The sequence below is a fragment of the Heliconius melpomene genome, chromosome 21 (assembly GCF_056956725.1).
Source record: "Heliconius melpomene rosina isolate 202511_hmr_F chromosome 21, ASM5695672v1, whole genome shotgun sequence".
NCBI classification, from domain to species: domain Eukaryota; kingdom Metazoa; phylum Arthropoda; class Insecta; order Lepidoptera; family Nymphalidae; genus Heliconius; species Heliconius melpomene.
The window spans coordinates 10,938,338-10,964,806 of NC_140409.1; the positions used below are offsets into that span (position 1 = coordinate 10,938,338).

The 26,469-nt window shown below is 34.2% G+C and overlaps 1 protein-coding gene and 1 long non-coding RNA gene across 3 annotated transcripts in view; one reads left to right on the forward strand and one right to left on the reverse strand.

Moving 5' to 3' along the window:
* The window catches only part of Rdl (Resistant to dieldrin), a 31,919-nt gene extending 25,991 nt beyond the window's left edge, over nucleotides 1-5,928 (reverse strand). For both annotated transcript variants that reach the window (XM_085205515.1, XM_085205514.1), the window contains exon 1: nucleotides 5,815-5,928. In XM_085205515.1, coding sequence (XP_085061641.1) covers nucleotides 5,815-5,885 — 71 coding nt within the window. In that variant the 5' untranslated portion in view covers nucleotides 5,886-5,928. The remainder of the gene's footprint in view (nucleotides 1-5,814) is intronic.
* LOC146527248 (uncharacterized) overlaps nucleotides 5,422-26,469 on the forward strand; it is a 68,958-nt gene continuing 47,910 nt past the window's right edge. The window contains exons 1-2 of the long non-coding RNA XR_014879220.1: nucleotides 5,422-5,630; nucleotides 5,797-5,958. This is a non-coding gene — a long non-coding RNA (uncharacterized LOC146527248). The remainder of the gene's footprint in view (nucleotides 5,631-5,796; nucleotides 5,959-26,469) is intronic.

Sequence of the window (26,469 nt, forward strand, 5' to 3'; positions counted from 1 at the left end):
TTTGAAGGACCGCCCACCCGGGCTGGGTCGATCTCACAAGCCGGCCAGTGAGAAGTCACTCTGTTCTTCTCTCTCTACCTATATCGTACATAATCTGACCGAGATACAAAATGATCAGTTGAAAACGAAAATAGATAGTGCTGCCTACATATACATATATGTACTTTTGTACATATATGTGTACATAAATCCACTTATACGAGTAAATAGCGAGCTAGAATTGGAAATAGAGGATATATTGTGTTCGCGACAGGCTTACCGAATCGGAATATAGATGAAAATTTAAGGTTTATGAATACGTTTTTATAGATAAGCTTTTGATAGGTCATTTTGATGAATAATTTTTGAAGCATTGCGTGTTTGGCAGACACCAGAGCAAAGAAATGGTAATATAAACGTAAATAAATATTTGACTTCGTCGAAAGGGGATCGAACCCATAACCGTCGCGTTACAGTCACGCCCTTGTACCGCTGCGCCACGACGGACGGAAGATATTTTGTGTTTCTAATTTTCTTTATATAAAAAATTATAGTGACAGAAACATTCTTGAGCATACCAATAAGTTTAGCATTCCGTTACTCAACAAAAATTGTGACTAAAACGGACGGAAAGTAACTAACGTGACACTTATTACCAAATTCTGCCTATCAAAAATGTATAATAAAAACTAGGCAAAGTAGAATTTAAATATAATTATTTCCCCTAACGGAGATTGAACCCAAAACCACTGCGTTAGATACTGTCTCACTTACCCCACCTGATGACCTATATATAAAGTAGTAACATGTTTATATATAAATTAACAGTCTTATTTAGTAACTAGTGGACCCGGACGCGGCTACGCCTGCTTCAACTATAAGAATATTTATTAAATATATTCATGAAAATATTTTCAATTCTCAATAGAATTAGTAAGAAAATATAAGCTCAAATAATCAAAAAGAATAATAAGTAGATACACATTATTAGAAAAAAATATCTGAGTTATTGAAATGAACTAACAAAAGGATTAAAAGTAACTAAAGGATGGATATTCTTAATATTAGAAAAAGGACCTAAAGTTTTCCGTACGTGCGTACATAGATATCGACTCTACGAAATAACTAAACATTTCTCTCTATTAAGCAGGATAATTTTAGCGGGCAATATCAAATAAAATAAGAAGAGAATCAAAGTGTATTTTAAATTAATTATAAACAACAAATAAAGTTCGAAAATGTATGAAAATTTATAAAACAGTCAACGTCATCTGCCCGTTCGCGTCGGTCATACTGTGTCGCCCGCTAGGTGGGTAGGTCATTTGGAATCAGTGACATCTCCTTAATTATTTATTAGTATGTTATACAGTAAACTATAATTTCAATCTAGATAAAATGCTAAAAGTGACTATTATATTTATTTTCATAAGGATGAATATCAAAACGTCGCGGTAGCGGTCGCGTAGCAACGACGGTTGTTATTAACATGGCAGAATAAATTGCATGTCAAATTAGAATGTACTTTAAAATATATTAGTATATATGTGTAATGTATATGTTATATAGCCTATAGCACTTCTGAAGAATGCAGCTTTCATACAAAACAAAAACAATGAAAATTGGACCAGTAGATCCAGAGATCTTAGCGTTCAAACAAACAAACAAACAAACAAACAAACAAACAAACAAACAAACAAACAAACAAACAAACAAACAAACAAACAAACTCTTCCGCTTTATTATATTAGTATAGATATAGATTTCTCTTGGTCCGAAATATTCATAAATTTTGCTAGCAACAATGCATTGTATTGTGCTTCATGACAATTGGCCTAACCGAGATATGCTAATCAAATCTGTGTAGAATAGCAGGAAATGGCCCTAGCATCAATTGCTTGTAGTGTAGGGCTTATAGGTATCGTGATGAGGGTCAGTGTAGACTAGGGTTAGGTTTGCTTTGACACCAGAGAGAAGAGATGAAAATATTGAATATGTAATTTTTTCGATTGAGAATCGAACCCACAACCTATAGCGTCTACAGGCACACGTTTGTGCTCCTGCATCAGTACTGCCTCAGCCTCAATAATTTTTTCTTTGATCTATGTTAACAAACAGTGTTGTATTGGGTTTTGCATCTATTAACGTCTCTAGAAACTGAGAGAAAGTAGGAAACGTAGAGAATAGTCACTTAATTCTTCTGGAGCTGAATATAACCTTTAATTGACGTTTGAAAATTATTTTAGTGAAAAAAATCAGAGAGCTAACATTAAGGTATAAAGTAATTGTAAAATCGAAAAATCCGGCACTTTCAATTATAATAATTTAAAACTACAAAAACATTTAAATACCTTTTATTTAATGCTTTTCATTTTAAATATTTATGAAATGGCTTTTCTTTGCTACTGTATTATTAATTAAAGATTGATCAAAAAATTCATAATAATATTTTTTTGTATTGGAATGTGGAGCAGATCAGGTCAGCATCTTTGTTTAAATATTTGAAGAAAATGTTATTAAGTCTTCCATTTTGTGTTTTTTCTCTCTTTGAAATTTATTGTGTAACAGCATAATTGAATAACATGAATATTAGTATTTCTTAGTATAAATCATATATATATATATATATATATATATATATATATATATATAGACTAGCGGACGCGTGCAGCTTCGACCGCTTATTTGCACCCTTAGGGGTGAATTAAAATAAACCGTGAAACACGTGTTCAATGAAATACTTTTAAAAATCTAAATTTCAAATTTTATAAAAATCGGTGCCGATTTAAAAATTTTTCCATACAAACTTTCAATTTTACCCCTTAGTTAATTTTACCCCTTTAGGGTTCAAATTTTTCAAAATTCCTTCTTAGTGGATGTCCAGATTACGAAAGTAAACATCTGTCCAAATTTCAGCGGTTACGGCTGTGCGTGCGTCTTACCTCAGTCAGTGAGGACAAGTCCTTTTATATATATAGATAACCATAACGTTTAGCACATAGCAGGATCGGAAGAGGGAACCTAGTGTTAGGACGGAGTATGATAGTATTAATTTGACTGAGTTACTAATAATATGAAAAAAGCTTTTAAATAAAGTTTCCAGAAAGTATAAACATAAAATGGAATATCATTAGTAAATGGATGTACACTCCCTCGCTAACCCATCAAGCTATTATATATCTTAATATTTTTCCATAGAAACTGCACCCTTTACTTTATATTGGGGTCATTAAGCTGTTAAACGCGTACGTAAATAAGCAACATTAGGTTTGTGGACCCAATTTGAAGCTTTCTAAATAATGCAAATTTTAACTTTTTTTGAGGTTAGTCGCAGCTGGGGAGAGGGGGGGGGGGGGGAAATTGAAGCGACTGTAAACATGACAGATTATGAGTTCGGTTCCCACTCAAGAAAATAAAATATTTTATAGTTTATAGCTCTGGTAGTTGGCTGGTTTCGTTCCGGGAGGTTCCTAGGTACTAGAGCGAAGAAATGAAAATTTTCACTAAAACTGTAACTTTGTGAAATTCAGGCTATAATTAATTTACTTAACCTATTGGTTAAGTAAGCTAATGCAACGGTAAATCGTTTTCTGTTGGATTACAGAAGCAGTCGATTTACTTTTTATTTTGGTAGAGGGAACCTAGAGATTTTGTAAAACTAAGAACTCTATAATTAGGGTTCAATATTAATAGTGAAACAAAACAGTCTAAAACCTTGAAACCGATTATACGATTTCGCGGAGAGTTTCGTAATAAATTTCAAAATATATTATGCAGCCGGTTAATCATTGTCTGCACGAAGCGCTATTAAAACTTAAACAAGTAGGTCAAACTATTGACTTATCGATAATTGTAGCTTTTATGTTATTTGCCTTACGTGGAAAATATATTTTAAAAATTATATAATTTAAAGTTATTTTTATTATAAATGAGTAACAAAGGAGTAGTTTTTATAATAATATTATTAAGGTCATAGATAAAATACATTCAGAGGTCTTTTATGGCGCAGGTACAAAACGTGTTACTGTATATGAAAATTGTGTATTGAATTTCCACTCAAGGAAATAAATTATTAGATATTTTCATTTCTTTGCTCTGGTAGGCAAAGTAGGTAATGCGGGATACAGCATGAGGCTAATTAAACTCTCTTAAGTATGAATTTCAAAATTACGTAATTTAAATATGATATAAATATGTAACATATTTATAATATATCGTGGAAACTATTTCTCTTATTCACTGTAAACGTTAAAATTTGATGTAATAGATTAGAGCTTTTTTTTTGTAAAAAAGTAAACGAACAATAAAGAAAATGAACGCTGTGTTATTGTATATTAAGTAATAAGACTGAAAAAATATGTAAATTTAATAATTCACAGGGTCACAAGGGTGTGACTGTAGGGTTCGACCCCCACTCGACGGAATGCATTATCATTTCCTAACATTTTAATTTCTTCGCTCTGGCACCAAAGCAAAAATCCGGCGTTATGTTCCGTCACTCAACACGCAATGCCTTTAAATAATTCAGCGGAAAGTGGGGCACAGAGCGTCGTAACATAAGGTTCCTTCTATCCACTCTGCTGTTTGCAGGATATAGAGTGAAACTGATAATAACTATACAATTTTTTCATGAAAACCAAACGTCAAAAGTAATGATTATTAAAATTTGTCTTTTATATTTCTCAATGTTAAATATAGTATTCAAAGCTGTCAGATCCAGAGCTGCACTCGCGTTTAAGTTTAATGTACGGGAAAACTATCGAAGCATTGTAAACTATGCATTCAATAAACTTATATATTTGCATTCAATATATTTTTCTTATTTTATTATGTTGTTATTATGTTATATTAAAATTTTTAAAATATGTAAATATTGTTGTATGTGTTAGTATATATATATTTGTTATATAATATAATATTTTATGTAGGTAAATATAATTATGATTTTTATATAAATTTCAAATTGATTTTAATCAAAATAATATAAGTAAAATCAAAAATATAATATTTTCTTCAATATTTATAAAATATTTAATAAGCAATTTATTTTTAGTATTTTTTAATATTAATAATTCAAACAAAAAAAATAATATTAAAAAATAAGTAGATATTTCATTGGATAAATTGTAATTTTAAAAAAGTATTAAAAAAGCATTTAATGTATTTTTTATTCCATGAAAGAAAGTCCCGTTAGAAAGAGACAGCCATGCCTTGTCGGGTTCTCTTCGCCAAATCGATAACCTTGGCGTCACTTCTACGCAATTTCTAATTTTATTACTCTTTACTCAAAAGTTAAATTAAATAAAGTCCTAAGTTCCTATTAATATCTTAATAAATAAAAAGAGAGTTTTAGAAATCTGATTTTCTTTTTCTTTTGCACTAAACAGTTAAATGGAACCGCAAACCATCGTATGCTTTGCGCATGTCACAATCTAAGAGCGGCCATCTTTCTCCGAGGTCCTACGTTAGCGCACTAAAAATATTTTTTTCTATATAAAATACTATTCTAAATTTCTCTGAGTGAAGATTTAAATGAATAAATTTATGTTTACAGTATCATGTAGTAATCTAACGTAAACTCAGGTGCAAAGTGTATCATATCACAACGAGTGAAACTTTCGACACTGTTCTAAACTTTCAAGTGAAAACTTCAGGTAAAACTTTGTTTTAATTTAACTTTTATCGTTTAACAAAATAAAATGACCATTTTATATTAATTTAATTTAAATAAAACATGCACAGAAAATTTTGGAAAATCACCAAAAAAAAAATTTAAAAAATTATATTATTTTTTTAATTTAAAATAAAAAGTTTTTACAGGTTTCCCGAGGTACTCACGCAACATGGTCCGCCTGCGGCAGGAAAGCGACCGCCAGCGCTAGTAACAGCGCGGTGGTGCGGCCGCTCATAGCGCTGTACTGGGTATCATAGCCGACCCGAGCAACACAACCGTCGTCGGACGGCCAACTGAGAGTTGCACATGTAAGTTAAAACCATATCGATTGTCGCTTGTGGCGCCCCTGCTGTCTACAACTGCGCCGTCGCTTTATACCTAATTACCCAAACCATCGAAATCCCCCATGTCTTTCGAGATTTGAGTCTAATCTAAGTCTTATTATAACAACGTATTTGCAAAAAATATGGAAAAAAAAAATCTTAATAATTCACATTTTGTATGGTATTGTGGTTGAAAACTAAATTTTTATGGATAAAAAATTTTGACCATTTGACATTTGAACTATACAGCCATCTTACTTCAAAAAGGCTTGGATTAGAGGAGCCAATGACAGTGTCTGATTTCGCGCAGACGTAGCGTCCGCCACTGTAATCGCTCTATGGGGCGGTCGCTTGATTTAAACTTTAGCTTGGCTTCCACGTGGTCGCAAACTTTTCAGTAAATTTATATGTATTATCCATATCTATATTATAAATTCGAAAGTAACTCTGTCTGTCTGTCTGTCTGTCTTTTGCGCAATCAGGGCCAAACCGCTACTTTTATTGTGCTAAAATACTCATATAGACATACTTGAGGGTCTCGGGATGAACATAGGATACTTTTGTTTCTCATATTTGTAATATTGTCAATATATAGTAATATATTAAAATAATTATTAATTTGACATGCAATTTATTCTGTCATGTTAATAACCACCGTCGCCATGCGATCGTTGCTAAGCAACGATTTGCTAGGTTTGTTGTTAGAAAACGTCACCCAAAATGAGCTTGCTTAACGCATCTCTTTATTGAAAATTAAAAATAATTTCATAAATATATTTAATAAATATTCGTATAGTTCAAGCGGGCGTAGCCGCGTTCGGGTCCACTAGTAAATATATATGTATGTATAAAAAAAACCTTGAACATAAAAATAAATACGTCAAATTATTAAAAAGTATTGTAAAAAATTGACACTTGGCGATGATTTTTTTTTAATCAATATTCATTTTACAATAAAATTACCATTTACTTGACATCATTATCATCATATTCAAATCATTGGCGTATTTTAATGTAAAATCTTAATCAGCGCTCTTGATTAGAAGCCTTAATGTTAGTCGTTTTGAAGGGACGTAGAGTGTGTTATGGTATCGTATGGAATACTATGGAAGTTGAAATTACTGTTTAATAGTTTATTATTGTGTTAAATACAAATATTGTATGAAGAAGAACGTGCTCAGCTTTCTTGAGTGATGAAAGAATGGCAAAAAAGATTTGTGATGGAAAATACAGTAACAAAGGTCACGTAAAAAGCATGAGGGGGTAGAGGGCATGTCTGAAGAGGTTGATGACATGGATGAGGCAAAAGAGGTATGTAGAGACCGTAGCGTTTAGCGCTCCTTTCTCTCTGACTACCCCGCTAGGGACAAAGCGTGAAGCTAAGTAAGTAAATATTGTATTAAATACAAATAATAAACTATTTTACAGTAATGACTAAATACATTATGATACATAAACACTTCTGAGGCCAGTTGTGGCGCAGGGATACAAAATGTAAACGCGACAGGTTATGGATTCAATTCTCACTCATTTAATAGACAAAGTGCGGCGTTAAGTCCCGCTTCTCAGGTTTTCCCTGCCTACCCTGCTATGTACGTGATAGAGCGTGACGCTACGAAACTTCTGAATTTACGTAGACAAATAATATTATTACTACCGCTACGTTTTAAAGCATATTCAATATTAGAACAGAAATGAAAATTAAATGTAGGTAAATATTTAAAAAAATGGATACTTTCATTCACAGGTGAAAACTTATAGCTGAATAGGTAACGAGAAACTTATATTACACAATTTTTTCTACTGTATTTTTTCGTCATTTGGAAATTAATGTAATCTATATATATAAAAGGACTTGTCCTCACTGACTGAGGTAAGACGCACGCACAGCCGTAACCGCTGTGCGTAGAAACGTGAAATTTGGATAAAAGTTTACATTCGTAATCTGGACATCCACTAAGAAGGGATTTTGACAAATTTTAACCCTAAAGGGGTGAAATAGAGGTTCAAAGTTTGTATGGAAAAAAATTTAAATCGGCACCGATTTTTATAAAATTTGAAATTTAGATTTTTAAAAGTATTTAATTGAACACGTATTTCATCGTTTTCTAGAATTCTCCCCCTAAGGGTGCAAATAAGGGGTTGAAAGTTTGTATAAGTATTTTTTAAATCGTCACCAATTTTTATAAAATTTGAAATTCAGACTCTTAAACGTATATAATTAAACACATGTTTCATAGTTTTCTAGAATTCACCCCCTAAGGGTGCAAATAAGGGGTTGAAAGTTTGTATGGGAAAATTCTTAAATCGCCACCGATTTTTATAAAATTTGATATTTAGACTCTTAAAAATATTTAATTGAACATATATTTCATGGTTTTCTATAATTCACCCCCTAAGGGTGCAGATAAGGGGTTGAAAGTTTGTATGGAAAAATCTTTAAATCACCACCGATTTTTATAAAATTTGAAATTTAGACTCTTAAAAATATTTCATTGAACACATGTTTCATGGATTATTAGAATTCACCCTAAATACGCAAGCGAAGCTGCGCGCGTCCGCTAGTTTAAATACAATTACGACTTCCTATATATGGCTTTTGAATTGCTTGAAGCTAAGCCAATGTCTAAAATAGAACACGTAAATTTCTTTAAACGCATAAAAAATGAACATTGTAAATAATATATTTTAAATCATTTAAAGCTTCCAACAAGAGTATTTTGGAATCTTAGTTAAGAATAATATATCATACCAATGCTTATTTGAAACCACAAAAGTGATTTGATGGATTATAATTTTCCTTTTGTGCATATGACAGCGGACGAGAACCACAAAGTTAATAGCTACTTCACCATTTATAAGTAGATATATTATATATAAACTTAGCTTTACGTTTTTTAACAGTAATTTCAAATAAAAATAAGTTTTTTCGAAAAAAAGAGTGTTTGCTTAAAGATTATTATCTTAAAACGTATTTTATTTTCTCGGTGGAACTGAAAGGAAAATGTCTTGAAGAAAACCTTTAAATTAATTGATGTCCAACAATGGTCATTAAAGGGCTGATGATGATGATGACGATAGATGAGAAAGTTTGTCATGTTCGTAAGCTTTTTATAAATTGACAATTTGAATTTATCACGTGGATAAATAAAGTGAAAATAACATACTTTCGACGGACTCTATAGTTAAAGCCCTAAAACTAAACACCAGCCCATCCCAACGTTATTGCTTCAACTTTATTTTTGCTCCATTTAAATTTAAAAACCAAATCGTTAAATCCCGGATAAAATTTACAGCCAAAACCCGTAAAATAGGCTAGCATATAAGTTTTATACTACAAAATAATCTATATATATAAAATCGAAAGGTCACTCAAACATCACGAAATCTCAGAAACTACAAGTGCTAGGAATCTCAAATTTTGCATAGGAGTTACTTATAGGACGTAGGTGCTCGCTAAGACGGGAATTGGCAATATTCGACTTCTAAGGGGTTGTTTTTGGGATTGAAAGTTTGTATGAAACTTCGTTACTACAAATGCTAGTAGTCTCAAATTTTGCATGGACGTCACTTATAGGACGTGGGTATCATGGAGACAGAAATTAATAATAACGTAGTTCACGCAGGCGAAGCCGCGGGCGGGCCGCTAGTACTTTTATAAAATTGAATTGTTTGAACGTCTTCTTTTACATATTAAATGCGATCCTTAAATCATATTATTAAATATGTAACAAATTCGCATTTTCTCACTTTAAATTCATTAATTACATAAAAAAATAAATTAATACTTCTAATTTATATTAAAAGGCATTCAAATAACGTAGTGTAAGCTTGAGTTTTAAAAAAAATCTTTCCTGTTTTTAATTTTCCTAATACTGCCGACTTTTTAATGTATGAAGCAATAAAGGTGCATAGATGCTGGACATAAATCTACGTAATAAAAACTTCAACGAGCGCACTTTATTTATTAGTGCATAGGATACATTTCATTAAATTAAGAAGTGGGAATCACATTGATATTCTCTACGTTCTTCTTATCTTCACTGCAAAGTACAAGTGAAGCATAGGTTGATATTATAGGTGTAAGCCCTTTATAAATACTCTAACATCATCATCATCATCATCATCATCATCAACAGCCATCTTTTGTCTACTGCTGGACATAGGCCTTCCCCAATTCTCGCCACCACTCTGACATATTAACAAAAATTTTTTACTTTATGCCAGCTTCCACGATAGTCATAAATGTGTAGATTTTCAGTAAATCGTAATTGTAACTATAATTTAATAGAAATTGTAACTTTTTTAAAAATAAAACAAAAAAACCACAGTGCTTAAGTATCCCCGCATTTTTAATTTTTATTGGCTACTTACATAATATATTCTGAAAGCTTCGCGAAATTACATAGTTAATGTTGGGCATCAAACGTGATTTATTTATGGTTTTAAATTCAAAATGTAACTTTGCACATGTATGACGATTTTAAATATTCATTACCTTAAATTTTATATTAGAAAGCAGCAGTAACGCGGTTCAACAACAATAATGATAGGAAAAATAGGGAATCGAACCTGTAACCATCGCATTTTTAATCAGACGTTGTGCCAACACGTCGTAACTACCTTTCTCTATTATTTATAAGTTGCTTATGTTTTTGTGCATAAATTGAAATTAATTTTCATATAATATCATTATACCTTTATAATTTTTTTTAAAGAATTTATTTGTAAAAGAAATGAACATAATTTAGGTTACCACAATAAATGTTGGTAGGGTGTGTCATTTTAAATTAGGTCACGTGGGAAATTTTATGTTGCTAGAAACTACTGCTAAGCTAATGTATTTTTATAGATGTAAATATTATATTTTTACTAAACCTAAACGCGTTTAAAACAGAAGTCATACATTTTCGCCACATTCTGGAAGCATTGCGTATAGAGTGGCGGAACTCAACGCTGCGAAAGTAAACATACATTATACGATCTTCATTTATAATAAAAAAATGCCTATTTTTCGTGATTGCAGAAATTATAGTATCAGAATAATATATTATTTTCTTTTATCGTTATCCTTATTATCGACTAAACATAAAAAAATAGTATTTGTATATTTATATCTATGTTAAGTCACTGGGGCTACTAATTCCACCTACATCTACATAGTATTATATTGTTAGAAAACGGCAGTGGTTAGCGTTTTTAAAATAACACGATATAAAATACATACCGTCTATATGTTTCCAACGTACTCGGATAGAGGTGCCACGTAATTACAAATAAGTGACATATATCACTCAATAACAACACTACACACTAGATAGCTTCCAATCAGGGCTTCTGCCTACAAGCAACTGTTCCCGTTTGACACAATTCCAGTGCTTTTATTGTCTTTTTCACCTAAGTCTACCCAGTTTTAGACGAGTACGATTCTAGTAATATTATACCCAAAAAAACACGTATAAACGATTGATTTAGTGTGAAGTTAAACTATTGTAAATAAAATTAGTCTTCCAGATTTTTTTTAAATGTCGTCGAAAATAAAATAAAACATCAGGTTTTACCTACAATGTTTTTTGCTTAGAACAAATATTCAGTTTATATTTTACTTCCTCTATAGATATACTGTGTAGTTATTTTATACTTGCCCTAGCTTTCACGGTGAGAAGTAATTAAAAAGATTGCTGTAATTACAGTACGGTTAAAGTTGCTTGGCTTGTTTATTTTTAGAATATATTTTGAATAGCCTTTATACAAGACGAAAAATGGGAAACGTAGTGGCGGAACACTAGGTTCCTTAACACTAGGATAAAGCGTGAAGCTGGTATTTGATTTATACAAAAAAATTAGAAAACTTATATGTCCTTAAAAAATGTACAACTATTTGTTTTAAAAGATTTTAAGTCACTTTGAAAGGCAAGTTTTAAATTGAATGTAGAGACTTTTATATGATAATATGGTCTTGGACTTTGAGTATTTTCAAATGAAAATTATGTAAATAAAATACATTATAAATCCACTAAAAGTGTTTTATTTTACATATTTTCCTAATATTTTTTATAAAAACATAATTAGTACAATTAAATTGTTGTTCTATTTAAGAATCTGAAAATTAACAAAAAAAAATTAAATAAATATAGGGCATAACGATGTTCTTATAACGTACATATTGAGGCCTCTAGTGGCGTAGGGGCACAAGCGTGTGACCGTAAACGCCACAGGTCCAATTCCCAAATGAGGAAATTAAATTTAGTATTTTAATTTCTTCATTGTGGAGTCCAGACAAAGCACGGTGTTTAGTTCCCCCACTCAACACGCAATGCCTCGAGAATTGGCGGAAAGTGGAGAGCGGAGTGTCTTAACACTAATCTCCCTCAGCCTAACCTGCCATAATCGGGATAACGAGCAGACAGACAGACCAACTACCGACATTGTTTTCAAAAGTGTAATATGAATCCTTTATTTATATTCAATTGTTCCCAAATGAATAGCACTAATGGACTACTCCAAATATATGTACACGTACAGGTATACAGTAGCGAATGCGAACAATGGCGTCCTATGAATGAAACTGTCAAGGGATCATTCACGTTCTTTTGTGTAAATATGAGTGGCTCGTGGTAATATTCTGCAACGTTATTATATTAAATTAAAATAGTAATAAAAATTTAAACTACAGTTCGTATTTCGTAAAAAAAATGTAAGATCGAGCCGTGACTGTTAACACGATTGTAGTGGTAGTAAGTTCGATTTCCACTCAGAGGAAAGAATAATTTTAATGTTTCCTCTATGATATGACGAAATATGACATTAAGTTCCGCCATTAAATACACAATATCTCAAAGTTTGAGTGGTATACGAAGGCTTGAGTATTAGCACTGAATTTACTCTGTCTACCCTTCTATGCGCGAGAGGAAAGGAGCTGAAAAAAAAGGAAAAGGTTCATGTTCCTCTGTAATTTAATTAAATAAAAACAAACTGCTAATTAAATTGGCGATGAAGCTTTTTATTATTGATTTACTCTTTTTACAGTTTTACACTCTAAACTGACGATATATTTTTACAATAAAATAAGATAATTTCATTATCATTTGCCTTAACATTTATAATCCATACCTATATTATAAATCCGAAAGTAACTCTGTCTGTCTGTCTGTCTGTCTGTCTATCTTTTACGCAATCAGGGCCAAACCGCTAATTTAATTGTGATAAAATACTCGTAGAGATACTTGAGGGTCTCGGGATGAACATAGGATACTTTTTTTCTCATATTTGTAATATTTTCGATATATACCAATATATTAAAATACTTATTAATTTGACATGCAATTTATTCCGCCATGTTAATAACAACCGTCGCGTTGCTAAGCAACGATTTGCAAAGTTTGTTGTTATAAAACGCCACCCAAAATGAGCTTGCTTAACGCATCTCTCTATTGAAAACTGATAATAATTTCATAAATTTATTTAATAAACATTCGTATAGTTCGTTCGTTCGGGTCCACTAGTAATAATATAATTAATCAATTATTTTAAGCATCAACCAATTAGAAAGTCAATATAGAACAATATTAAAACTAGTACCAAAGTTTCGAATAAATTTATATTATTTTGTGCTATTATACATAGGAAGACCTACTCGTACATCTAGAAGTGTAATTACACCGGCTTTGTTACTCGCTGGCGAGTTATATCAGGTAACTTTGTTTCACACTCTAATATACGTTGAGTGGGTAAATTGAGAGAAACAAATTGTATTTGGTTGTGTAAATCACGTTACAATGTACATAATGAATGTATTTGCTATTAAATTTAAATCCTAACGTCGGAAAGTTCTCGCTATTAAATGTTAGGTGTGGAGGATTTAAGTTTTAGGGTTCCGTATATCAAAAGGTAAAAACGAAATAGGTACCTATTTTATTGTCAATCTGTCCTTCTGTCAAGCTTATACCATTATACTTCAGAGGGTTATAATGTGGATATCAAATATTTGGGTCTATAGTCTTTTATAAAAAATAGTGTTCAAGCTTAAGCTTCTAAATCAACACAAGCAAAAGTTATGAAATTTGACACAAAGGGAGTACTTTCAATATAAATAAAGAAAAATATTCGAAAAATGAAAATTTATAGGTACTTAATAAAAAAACTGTATAAAATATTTGTAGTTCATTGCACACAAAATTTGTGTATTTGCCTGTAGTAGTACTTCTCGTACACACACACACACAATACTGAAATGTACGGAAACCTCGGTGAGCAATTCCGACTCACACTTTACTGGTACTTTTATCAGTTGCGTACTAGCCTTTGCAGAGAGAGATAATTTTGTGTTAAGACATTCTTTGTGTTTGTGTTTGTGTTAAGACTTATTCCTTTCAGCTTGATTTTGAAACATTGCGGTTTGAGTGCTTTTCATATTATTCCAAATGTTGGTGGGTGTGATTGACACTCAGCGAATACAATGCAACAGGTAGAGAGAAAGAGAGAGAGGAATAAAATGTTAAACTACTATGCGAAGATGATCCACAATGGTCTTATAGATGATTCATCTGAAGCAAGTATTCACTTAAATATATATAAATATTTAAGTAGATGATTTTTGCTACAATTATTTTTACAAGCTTTTATTTGACTTGCTGTGTTAGTACCTATATGTGAAATCTAACAAGCCCAGTTTGACCCATTTCGCAGTGACAGATTAAGCTAAAATTTGAATTACATTTCAAATCTGATGGCAATCTAAATAATCAATATTCGGTTGTTGTTACAAAATGGCGTGATATAAATTTTCGCACAACCAAATGTGAGTATGAAATAAAAAGAATTGATTTATATTGAACAGGTACTTATGAAACAAAATCATTTTAATGTGAAAAACATTTTAAAATATGAAAATTATTAAATATTCGACGAACATAATTCTGCAATAAAAAGCCAATATATAAATTTATAAATACGAGACCTCGTTGTCTCACCGCAACGTTGCCGCAAAGTAAATTGGACCGTGATTAAAAGATACTTTTATGGTTTTACCCTTTCTTTTTGTTTTACCAGGCGAATTCCAACTTGACTTTTCTGCTATTCTATGGAAATGAAAGTTTATATATAAGCTGAGTTTTTGTTGAAATCCAATTTTGTTTTCTAAGCGTATACTGAATAACTTTGTTTTTTTATTAATTTCCGTGTATTTTTATAACAACTAGTGTTTTTTTTTCCCACAAATTTAATTCTTTTTACATAAACTGTATTCATATGATACTAACTACGATAACAGTACTATTTTCAAATTATTTTATTATCAAAAGCTATATTTTAATTTTAATCAAATATAGAAATAAAGATATTATTTGTAAAAAACAAAATCAGTCTTACGCTGTATCCCGCACACAATATGATAGGTAGAGGGAACCTAGAGTTAAGACACTACATTCCTCACTCCGCCAAATTCTGGAGGCATATTATATGTAGATCAGCTTGTATAATATTATTCAAAACGAATTACATGCACATACAATAAAAGATCACAACGTACTCGTTTCACTCACTCAATCATAGCTTTAAGTGCCATTCATATTGTAAGAAAATCTTTAGATAAATCTCAACAGTTTTCATGAGAATGCTTCAGAGATTTTTCATTTTTCTTTCTTTTATCTTATAAATATATAAATACGAGACAATATATTGCAAATGTTAATAATAGCTTTGGATTTTTTATGTTGTATATATAAATACGAAATTTAGAGGCCATCATCGTACGGGGTACCTATGTTTATATGGTTCGATGCCCGTTCGGGGGAATGATTAAAAATGTTTTTATTTCTCCATCTTATTTGGTGGAATTCTATTAGGCCATCAAAAAATATTGTCCTATTGAAGGAAAAAAATTAATTTACTTAATACAATAAATATATCTATATATTTATAAATTAATCAGATATGACTTTAATACCAGTAAAAATGATTTGCAGAATTGAGTCACAAGGCCGTCTTTGACTTAAAAAATAGATTATGCCATACATATAGAATATAAAAAATATAGAATTACGTTCCTTATAAAAATTTAAATCTTTATAGGATTACGGTGTTATCCGTCTGTCATGACAATTTATCTCAGGGTGTGTGTGTATATCAAGCTAAAATTAATACTAAATAATGCCTAGGGACCCATGGAACACAGAAAGTTATTTTTTTCAATTATCCGTTGAATTAGCTTCTAAGTCAACGGAGTGATATGTAAGATACGTGCGCTTATGCATCGTTTTTCCAGCATTTTGTATGAAATTCGCCCTCTTATCAATCTCTGTAGGGAACTTTCCGTGGACCTACAACTATGAAACTTGACACAAAGAAATAATTTATAACATAAATAAAGGAAAAATTAATAGTATTTATAGGTATTTATGTTAATTTACAGGTACGAGTATTTAATATTTGTACCTGGGTCACGTTAAGCATATATTAAACTTACATATAAAACTTTGAAGGTAATATTTTTTTTAACTAAACTTTGGCTTTCATAAAACAAAAACCAGCAGTGAAAAAGCTAAATATAAACTTTGCAAAAGCAAGTTTTATGAGGTACAAATTTTAATTGTTAATTCCACAAACGTACGTACGTTCAAAGAAATACATTTTAAATACAAGTTTTGAAATTGAAAGTTTGAAACAAATAACGATTTGTGTTTTTCATTTACTAAGAAACGAGGCCAGTCTTGCCGCAGGTGCAGCAGCTTGGAACTGTAATCACGATAGGTTGTGTGTTCGATTCCCACTCGCGGTAATTAAATAGTTAATATTTTCATTTCCTCGCTCTGCTAAAGAATAAAAGCGCAGCATTGAGTAACGTCACTCCATACTCAATGCCTTGGAAAAGAAGTGTTTTAACACTAGACTCCCAGGTTACCTCTGCAGGCTACCTACCCTGCTGCTAGCTATGTGCAGAATACAGTGTGAAGGTAAAACAAAAGAAGCCAGCCTTTACATTTATATTTTAGGTGAGTTATTAAAAATTGTTATGCTTATTAAAAACGCCGTCATGGCGCAGCGGCACAAGAGTGTGACTCCAACGCGATGGTTGTGGGTTCGATCCCCACTCGAGGAAGTGAAATATTTATTTACGTTTATATTTCTATTTCTTCGGTCTGGTATCGAGGCAAAGCGTGGCGTTGAGTTCTGCCACTCAACACGCAATGCCTCCAAAAGTCGGCAGACAGTGGGGAACGGAGTGTCTTAACACTAGGTTCCCTCTGCCTACCCTGTTGTGTGCGGGATACAGCGTGAAGCTGTTTTTTTTATTATTAAAAAGTGATGCTTTAAGTTTACGAGGTGAGGTGACCGTTTGGTTAACTATTGTTTGACTATTAAAATGCTCAAGCAAAAAATCAACCAATGTAATGGGTAAATCAAATTTTGAAAATATTTATGAAGATTTTAACTACATAATATGGATAGTGGACGACATACCTTATCTTTTGCGCCTCTCTGGGTTTAACTATAATTATATATGCATCATCATTTGAAATTGTTATATCTATCTATACTATATACTATATTACTATATTATTAATATAATAAAGCGGAAGAGTTTGTTTGTTTGTTTGTTTGGACGCTAAGATCTCTGGATCTACTGGTCCGACGATGCGAACGATGGTGGAGCATGCTTACCCAGAAAATGCCTATTCACTCTTTCCTTGAAGACGGCCAGGTTATATTTAATGGGGAACAGGTGAGCAGGCAGGGAGTTCCACTCCCTAGCTGTTCGCATTAGGAAAGTGGACGCGAAGCGCTGCGTACGAGAAGCAGGCACATCGATAACATATGGGTGAAACCCCAGCCTACGTCTAGTGCTCTGCTGATGGAAAGGAGAAGAGGGTATCAGGTCATGCAACCACACTCACCGTAATGTACCCTATAGAATACCGACAGGCATGCTACTTTACGACGGTGTTCGAGGCTTTGCAGCCTCAACAATCGCTGTGTCGCCAATGAGCTTCTTGGCGCGATTTTCAATCGCGTCTAAGGTCGCTAGCTGATATTTAGCAGATCCGTCCCATAGGTGACAGCAGTACTCCATACATGATCGGACTTGAGCTTGATAAAGTTGAAGAAGCTGTCCCGGTGTGAAATACTGCCTAACCCTTGAGAGGACACCTAGTTTTTTAGCTGCTGTAGTAACCAGAGACTCGATATAACGTCCAAAGTTCAGATCTGACGTAAGGTTCATGCCAAGAAGCTCAAGATGGTCAGCTATCGGCACGGGTACATCACGGAAAATCGGAGCAAGATCGAAGGGGCTCCGTTTTGTAGAGAATAAACACGCCTGAGTTTTGGTAGCGTTAAACCTGACAAGATTAGCATCACCCCATTCGGAGACGCCCTGAAGTACCAGATTCAGACGACCGATCATAGACTCCCGACAAGACCGGATTTCGTTCCGGTTGGCTTTCGCATTAGACAGATATTTGTCAACAACCGTGCTGTCATCAGCGTACCCAACGATACCGGGTGCTAACATATCGTTGATGTGCAGCAGGAATAGGGTTGCGGACAGAACAGAACCTTGAGGAACACCGGCATTTATAACCTGTTGATCAGATACGCGGCCATCAAGGACAACTTGTATCGATCGCTCACTCAAGAAGTCTGATATCCAAATGCAAAGGTCACGCGGTATTCCGTATGCGGGAAGCTTATTTATGAGGCTTGCGTGCCAGACCCTGTCAAATGCTTTAGAGATATCGAGAGACACGGCAAGGGCCTCGCCATATCTCTCGATAGCCTCGCCCCAAACGTGAGTGACATATACAAGGAGATCTCCCGTCGATCGTCCTTTACGAAATCCGTACTGGTTATCGCTTAGGAGATCATTATCCTCCAGATATGCCACAAGCCTTTTGTTCAGTACACGCTCCATAGTCTTGCAGAGTATGGAGGTGACTGATATCGGCCTAAAGTTGGCAGGGTCAGCCCGACTGCCTTTTTTGGGCACAGGTTGCACGTTTGCAAGCTTGCACGACTTGGGCACAACCCCAGTCTCTAGTGAGAGTCGAAACAGGCGTGTCAGAACAGGAGACAACTCAGGTGCACAGTTTCGCAGCACAATCGCAGGAATGCCGTCTGGGCCGCTCGCCTTATTCACGTTTAGATTTTGCAAGGTTACGCGTACCTCTTTTTGGCGAATGCGGACAGCTGCCATAGAGCAGTCGGCGCGGGGTAATGATGGTGGTGTTTTACCAGCATCACCTAGACGCGAGTTATCCGCAAACATAGAAGCGAACAAGTTCGCTTTCTCTTCCGCAGTGTGAGCAAGCGAACCATCTGGCCTCTGCAAGGGCGGCAAAGAGGGCTGACAGAAGCTAGTTTCGACCGCTGGGTACGAGGCAAGCTTAGCGCCTACCTTTACGAATGCGGTCGAAACGAGCTCTGCGTAATTCTTTTTTGCCTAGCCTGGAGGCCCTGTTGAAGTTTTTCTTCAGTTCACGAGTATTCGGAGCTTTGTGCGTGCGAGCATCAGCCCAGGCAGTGTACGCCTCCTGTTTCCGCGCTTCTGCACGGTCACAGTCAGCGTTAAACCATGGGCGAGCTTTAGCACCAGAAGGAATATCAGAGTATGGTATGAAATACTCCATGCCCTGCCGTAAGACTTCGGTTATGGCTTCTGCGCAGCTCGACGATTCTCCTGAAGAAAAACAAGATCTCCAAGGATAAGGTGTAAAGAAGTGGCGCATCTCATCCCAGTCCGCTGACTTGTATCGCCACACCCGTCTTATACCGCAAGGGCCCTGATCGGGTGGTGAGTATACGGATACAGACTTCACCAGACAGTGGTCAGAGGAGCCCAACGGGGCCGTAACTGCCACAGAGCATCGGTCTGGATCTGTAGTCAACAGAAGGTCTAAGCAATTAGCTGTGTGGGACCCAACATCGGGGACCCTCGTCGCACAATTGACCAGCTGAGAAAGATTTTGCAATATTGAAAATTTGCGCGCTTCCCGTCCAGCGTGGTCAGTCGTCTGGTATGGGAACAGCCACTCTTTGTGGTGAGCATTGAAGTCCCCCAGGATGAATAACTGTGCGGCTGGATACCTCTGCTGAATCTCCTCAGCAGCTTCGTTGAGATGACCAAAGAGCCTGGTTGTCTCCGAATCCCCACTGTGCGAGCGGTAGACACCAGCACACATTTTGTGTTGCTCCAGTATCGACCAGTACCCAAAGTACAGACAAACCCGGTACCTCAAGGTTTTTGAGACGCTTGATGCAGATGTCATCGCGAACGTACACGCAGACCCCTGCTCGCAGTTCGAACCTGTGTTCCAAGGAGTAGCCAGGATAGTTGAGGTACGAAGCGTCAGCTGGACATTTGATCTGCGTCTCAGTTAGGAACAGAAGATGCGGTCTTTCGGTCTCTAGGTGGTGGTGGACGGCGTTGATATTAGAGTGCAAGCCTCGAATATTGGTGAGGTGCACTTTCAATGGGAGGATGTGCAACCGCTGTTTAACCTTGTTTTTGTTTTTGTGCTTCATAGATTATTTGAGACGAGAGAGGAAGTGAATAGGCAGGAAGAAGGCAGTTGTGTGAGGCATCCTGACTCGTTTAGCCAAAGGAGCGAGCTGACTGCGACCACACACAGAAGAGGCTGACTTGGAGACCGCGGGGACGCCCGAACCCCCCCGGGGATGCTCACCTGGTCCTCCCATCCGGTCGCCAACCGGCAAGGTGGAACAACCCGGGATTTTTCGTCAGGTGGCGGGGCAGCCTTTCACGGGTGGCTTTCCCGCTACTTGGGCCCCCAACTGCCTACGGTCGGCCAGCGATGCACCGTGCTTCGGATCCCGCTAGCCTCCAGAGCCAGACACCCGGTGCCTCGACAGTCAGGCGCTCCAAACCGCTTACTGTCAAGATGCAACTGCACAGACCCAACCTCCACATAGGCTACTACTAGCTGCGTACCGGAACGCGGTGATACCGTTTGGCGGTACGATTTAGTTAGTAAGGTGGTAACCAGCCACGGCCGAAACCTACCACCGAAAAGAGTGTTGTCCATTTGGCACTGCCCAGGGGTCACGTGTAGGGTATCTAGAGTCATGAAGCCCATAATGGGCTTCGCCTACGGACGCGGACAACAATTAACCCCCAAATGTTTTGTATGAAAGCTGCATTCTTCAGAAGTGCTATAGGCTATATAACATTCCATTGCACATATAAACTAATATATTTTAGAGTACTTTCTAATTTGACATGCTATTTATTCTGCCATGTTAATAACAACCGTCGCGTCGCTACGCAACCGTTACCGCGACATTTTGATATTCATCTTTATGAAAATAAATATAATAGTCACTTTTAGCATTTCATCTAGATTAAAATTATATTTCTATAGAAATTATATTTTTATTTTTCAAGCAGGCGTAGCCGCGTCCGGGTCCGCTACTCTTACATATATATAACATACAACAATTTAAAATAATGTTATATAAGGAAGTGGAATGTATGAAAAATGTTTTTATTTACTTAATTTGTAAATATAGCCATGGGAATTTTGAATCCGTAACTTAAATAAGTTAGCCCACTGGGCTATAGCAGTGTCAGTTAAATAAAAAGTTCATATAATATAAAATAACAACTTGCTATGATTTCCCCAGTTGAATTCGCTTATGATTTTTACAGTTCAATGGGTTGCATCGCTATTTTAGCTCAAACAAGTGAGAATTTTCAATCCATCGGATATTTCTTTCGTAAAAAATCGCTGCCGAACTTCAAAAGCTTTCACGTGTAGTACTCGCTTTAAATGTTTCCTGGCATTTGTTGAATACAAAAAAAAAATATAATACAGACATGGTGAGAAATTGCCAAAAAAATATAAAAAGTCAACGAAAACAATAAGCTTTAGACAGTAAAAATAAACCGACTGATCCTTATTCAGATTTATTGTCGTGTCCATCCAATTTTCTACTTTGTCTTCTTTATTCTGTTAAAAATTGCGCATTCTCGTTCGTGCGATATTCTTGTCAAGTAATCGATATTTCTGAGTACCTTAATGTATGCAACTCCGTAGAAGCTCGAGCTTCGTAGCGTCTTAATTTAAACTAAGATGATGTAGCGTAATTGGGTAATATTGGTTTTGAAACTTGCATTGAATATTCATAAAATTTTAAGTGAGACCATTTTGTAAATTGTGATTTTATTTTCAAATGTCATGTTACTCAAAACAACACGTCTATGAAATTTTTAATCTATACTAATATCCCATCAAAAACATAAATGTAAAAAGAAAGCCAAGTTCTGTAATAAAACGTATGCTTTCAGCGATAAAAGAAGTGAGATGTAAATGTATGCCAAGTTCAATGGTCAGTCCTGAAATTTATTTTTAACAATATAAAATATTTTATAACAACTGAAAATGCCCATTCTCCTTACAACTTGGAGACTTCATTTATGTGTAATATCTGACTTGGCTAGTTTTCATATGAATTTACAATAGAATCTGAATAGAATAGAATAGAATTTAAATACATTCATTAATATCGATGTAAATTAATTTGAAAACTAGCCAAGTCAGATATTACACATAAATGAAGTCTCCAAGTTGTAAGAACAATGGGCATTTTCAGTTGTTATAAAATATTTTATATTGTTAAAAATAAATTTCAGGACTGACCATTGAACTTGGCATACATTTACATCTCACTTCTTTTATCGCTGAAAGCATACGTTTTATTACAGAACTTGGCTTTCTTTTTACATTTATGTTTTTGATGGGATATCATTACTTTTTGTACAGAAATTATAAGTAGGAAGGTTCATAATGTTATCAAAATCAAAATATTCTTTATTCAATTTGGCCATTACAAGTACTTTTCCTATAGGAAGCTACTATAGCAAGAAACTCAAGAGTTGCTCTTTTTAAAACATAGTTTAGAGTAAGCGCTTCATAGGACATTTCTCTTCGCCGAATAAACCAAGTAGGACACCATTGTGATAATACACTTCTATCTTAATATTGTACAAATCTACTGCAGCCTTTATTTCGGAAGTAGCTCCGTACGTAGTTAAGCAAAGCATGTCTTCTTTAGAAGAGTAAGGATTCCCGTTTCGAGCGCTAGTGTAGATACTTAAATCATTCCAGTTACGACATACGTACTCTACTATAGTCTCGCGCAATTTATTAGTTTGTTGTATATTAATACGCTCAAACAAAGAATATACAAAAGCATGGAAGAGACAGCTCCCATCGGGAGGCATTGGAACAATTCGGTGTAAGGTTCTTGTTTCAACCACAAGCAATTCTATTGAACGACTCATTGTTCAACATGTCTTGGAAAAAATATAAACAATAAGTTTATTAAGTGCTGACGGTACCAATCTGAATTGATATGATCCCAAGGTCGACTTCGTTCTCTGCCGTTTTCACAAGTGTTCCTAAAACCAGTAAAATCATGAAACCCTGGCCAAAAAAACCATTAAAATATGAGCGCCTTTGTACAATAAAATGTATCTAATATAATTAGGTATTTACTTTTTTTATTATAGTCAATAATATTATGTTTTATTACTCTTAAGATGATATTTAATTATATATGAATTTAGATTATATTTATCTATGAATCTCGACTATAGTTTTTATTTTGTTGATTAAATGACAGTTGTCAGATTATAAAGTAATTAATGTATGCTGCGTTTAGAAATCTGATAAATTTATTATTATTTTTTTCTAATTTTATTATTTTGTTGGAATAACTCAACACGCAATGCCTCCAGAGTTCGATGGAAAGAGGGGAACTGAGTGTCTTAACACTAGGTTCCCTCTGTCTACCCCGCTATGTGTGGGATACACCGTAAAGCGGATTTATTTATTGGAACGAAGTTCCTTACGGCAGGCTTGGAAGGGATAGGGATTTCGCTGCGTGAACGAACTGAAAAAAATGTGATAGTAAAACCGTAAGAAAAATGCGTGGAATAAAACCGTTAAACGAGACGTGCGCAGGCGCGACAATCGCATACACAGACGAGTAATGTATAATACCTTTCTCTTTCTCCCTCTTTCTTTTTTAGTTGATAATTTGAATTACGATGTTTTTTTATTTTAAGTAATTTATTATTTCCTAAAATACTGAATTTTCTAAATACTTTCTTGTACTTAAATAAAAACAAATCTGCAAAATTTAAGAGAAAAATCAAGAAAACCTACATAAAATTGAGCACGACTTTTTTTGCAATTTGTGTCGATTCTACATTAGCCGAAGGAACTTCGTTCCTACCTGGTGTCCCACGACACCACACTTTGGTTTTTTTTATTATTTTGTTTAAGTAATTTTTAATTTTCTCTTTTTTTCTCTTATTTTTTTATTAACAATTACTTAAATTTTTACTGTTAATAATTACTTTATAATTACTTCTGTTAAAATAGCTGGTAGGCTGACAATGTTTCAAAATAAAAATCAAATCAGCTTCACTCTGTATCCCGCACACAGAAGAGTAGACAGAGAGAACCTAGTGTTAAAACACTCAGTAACTAGTAACCAGTAACCAGTCAGGTTTTACAGTCACACTTTATGCCCCTGTGCCACGACTGACCTTACAGATAGTATATTATTATTAAATTTTATATATATTTCTATCAATATAATTACTTTTTAAAAGCTTTTATTTATATTTATTTTTTAGTGTATTTTTTTCTGTTTTAGGATTCTGTACCTCGAAAGCAATAAAACAGAACCCTTATAGGACTTAATATTTAAATATTGTAATAATAATTTGTTATAATAATTTGTTATTTGTTATCATTGTGCCGATAGTGGTTTCGGTTAACGGTTTAATAGCGAAAAGCCTCGACCAACACCTTAAGAGGCTATCGCTTAGCTGTTGGATCAAGAACCGGATACAGAAGGCAGTATTACTTGAGACGGCACGTATTGTGCGGAGGTTCCTCTCTCTGGAGCCCTAGCCACCGATGGCTTGGACCCTTGTCCCGCCCTCGGAAGAGTGGTTTTTTTATATTTTTAAATGTATCTTTTTTATAATAATTTATATTTAAAAATGTAAAAGTGATTCACTAATTTAATAAAAGTTCTTCAGGTATTTAATATCAAATACGTTAATCGACTATGCAAATGCTCTTAGTATAATAAGTACTAAAATGTTTAAATTATCTATATATATAAAAGGACTTGTCCTCACTGACATGGACTGGACATCCACTAAGAAGGGATTTCGAAAAATTTTAACCTTAAAGAGATGAAATAGCGGTTCAAAGTTTTTATGGAAAAAAATTTAAATCGGCACCGATTTTTATAAAATTTGAAATTTAGATTTTTAAAGGTATTTAATTGAACACGTGTTTCATCGTTTTCTAGAATTCTCCCCTCTTATTATCCCCCCCCTAGAGAGAACCTTTAGGGGTGCAAATATTCATAAATATTCATAAAATTTGAAATTCAGACTCTTAAACGTATATAATTAAACATATGTTGTATGGTTTTCTAGAATTCACCCCCTAAGGGTGCAAATAAGGGGTTGAAAGTTTATATAGAAAAATTTTTAAAACGCCACCGATTATTATAAAATTTGAAATTTAGACTTAAAAATATTTCATTGAACACATGTTTTATGGGTTATTAGAATTCACCCTTAAATAGGCAAGCGAAGCTGCGCGCGTCCGCTAGTAATAAATAATAATGAAGGATGTTAAACCATTTATTATATTTTTATATTTTTACGTGAAGCCCTTGAAGTCCACATGATGACAGGCTTTCTCAGGACATAAATTAGAGTCATTTTCAGCTACAAATGGAGACATATCTTATCTTAAAATATACTTGAAAGCATCGTGTTGTTTTCGATGGCTTACGTAAGTAATAGTGAAGTTAGTCTACAAAACAAATAAAATATTTACTAACGTGTGACATAAATAAAAGCAAATATATATAAATAATGCATTGCTCTTATTTTGTTGGCAGGCGCTATGCCTAAAAATCAGTTATCATTAACTTTGATTGCTATGCTTTCATTACAGGTGCTATAAGTAAATGTTCCTAATTGAATCTATTTATTGAAAAATTATAAGAAAATATTTAAAAAAATACTAGTTTCGGATTTTTCCCTTGACATACACCCAATTACTTAACCGGATGCTAAATTTCACCATTCTAGATCATCTGGAACTTGGTTAACATTAAGGTCTATAGGTCAGTCACCCCCCTAAAAATTTACGATTTTTGGACGTCATTATCTAAATAACTGTTTGAGCTGTGTTTATGAAATTTTATGCACGTATACAGGTAGGGGGTCTAAATATTTGAGCCAAATATGACAGCTTTAGGTGGAATAGTTTTTGAGTTACGAATAGGTAAAAAGTGGCTTCAAATGGTTCGTGTAAAATAACACACGGTGCTGCTCGCCAGTTCTGAAACCCAGAAACTTGGCACGCGCTCCGCGCGTTTTAAATAATAAAGCGGAAGAGTTTGTTTGTTTGTTTGAACGCTAAGATCTTTGGATCTACT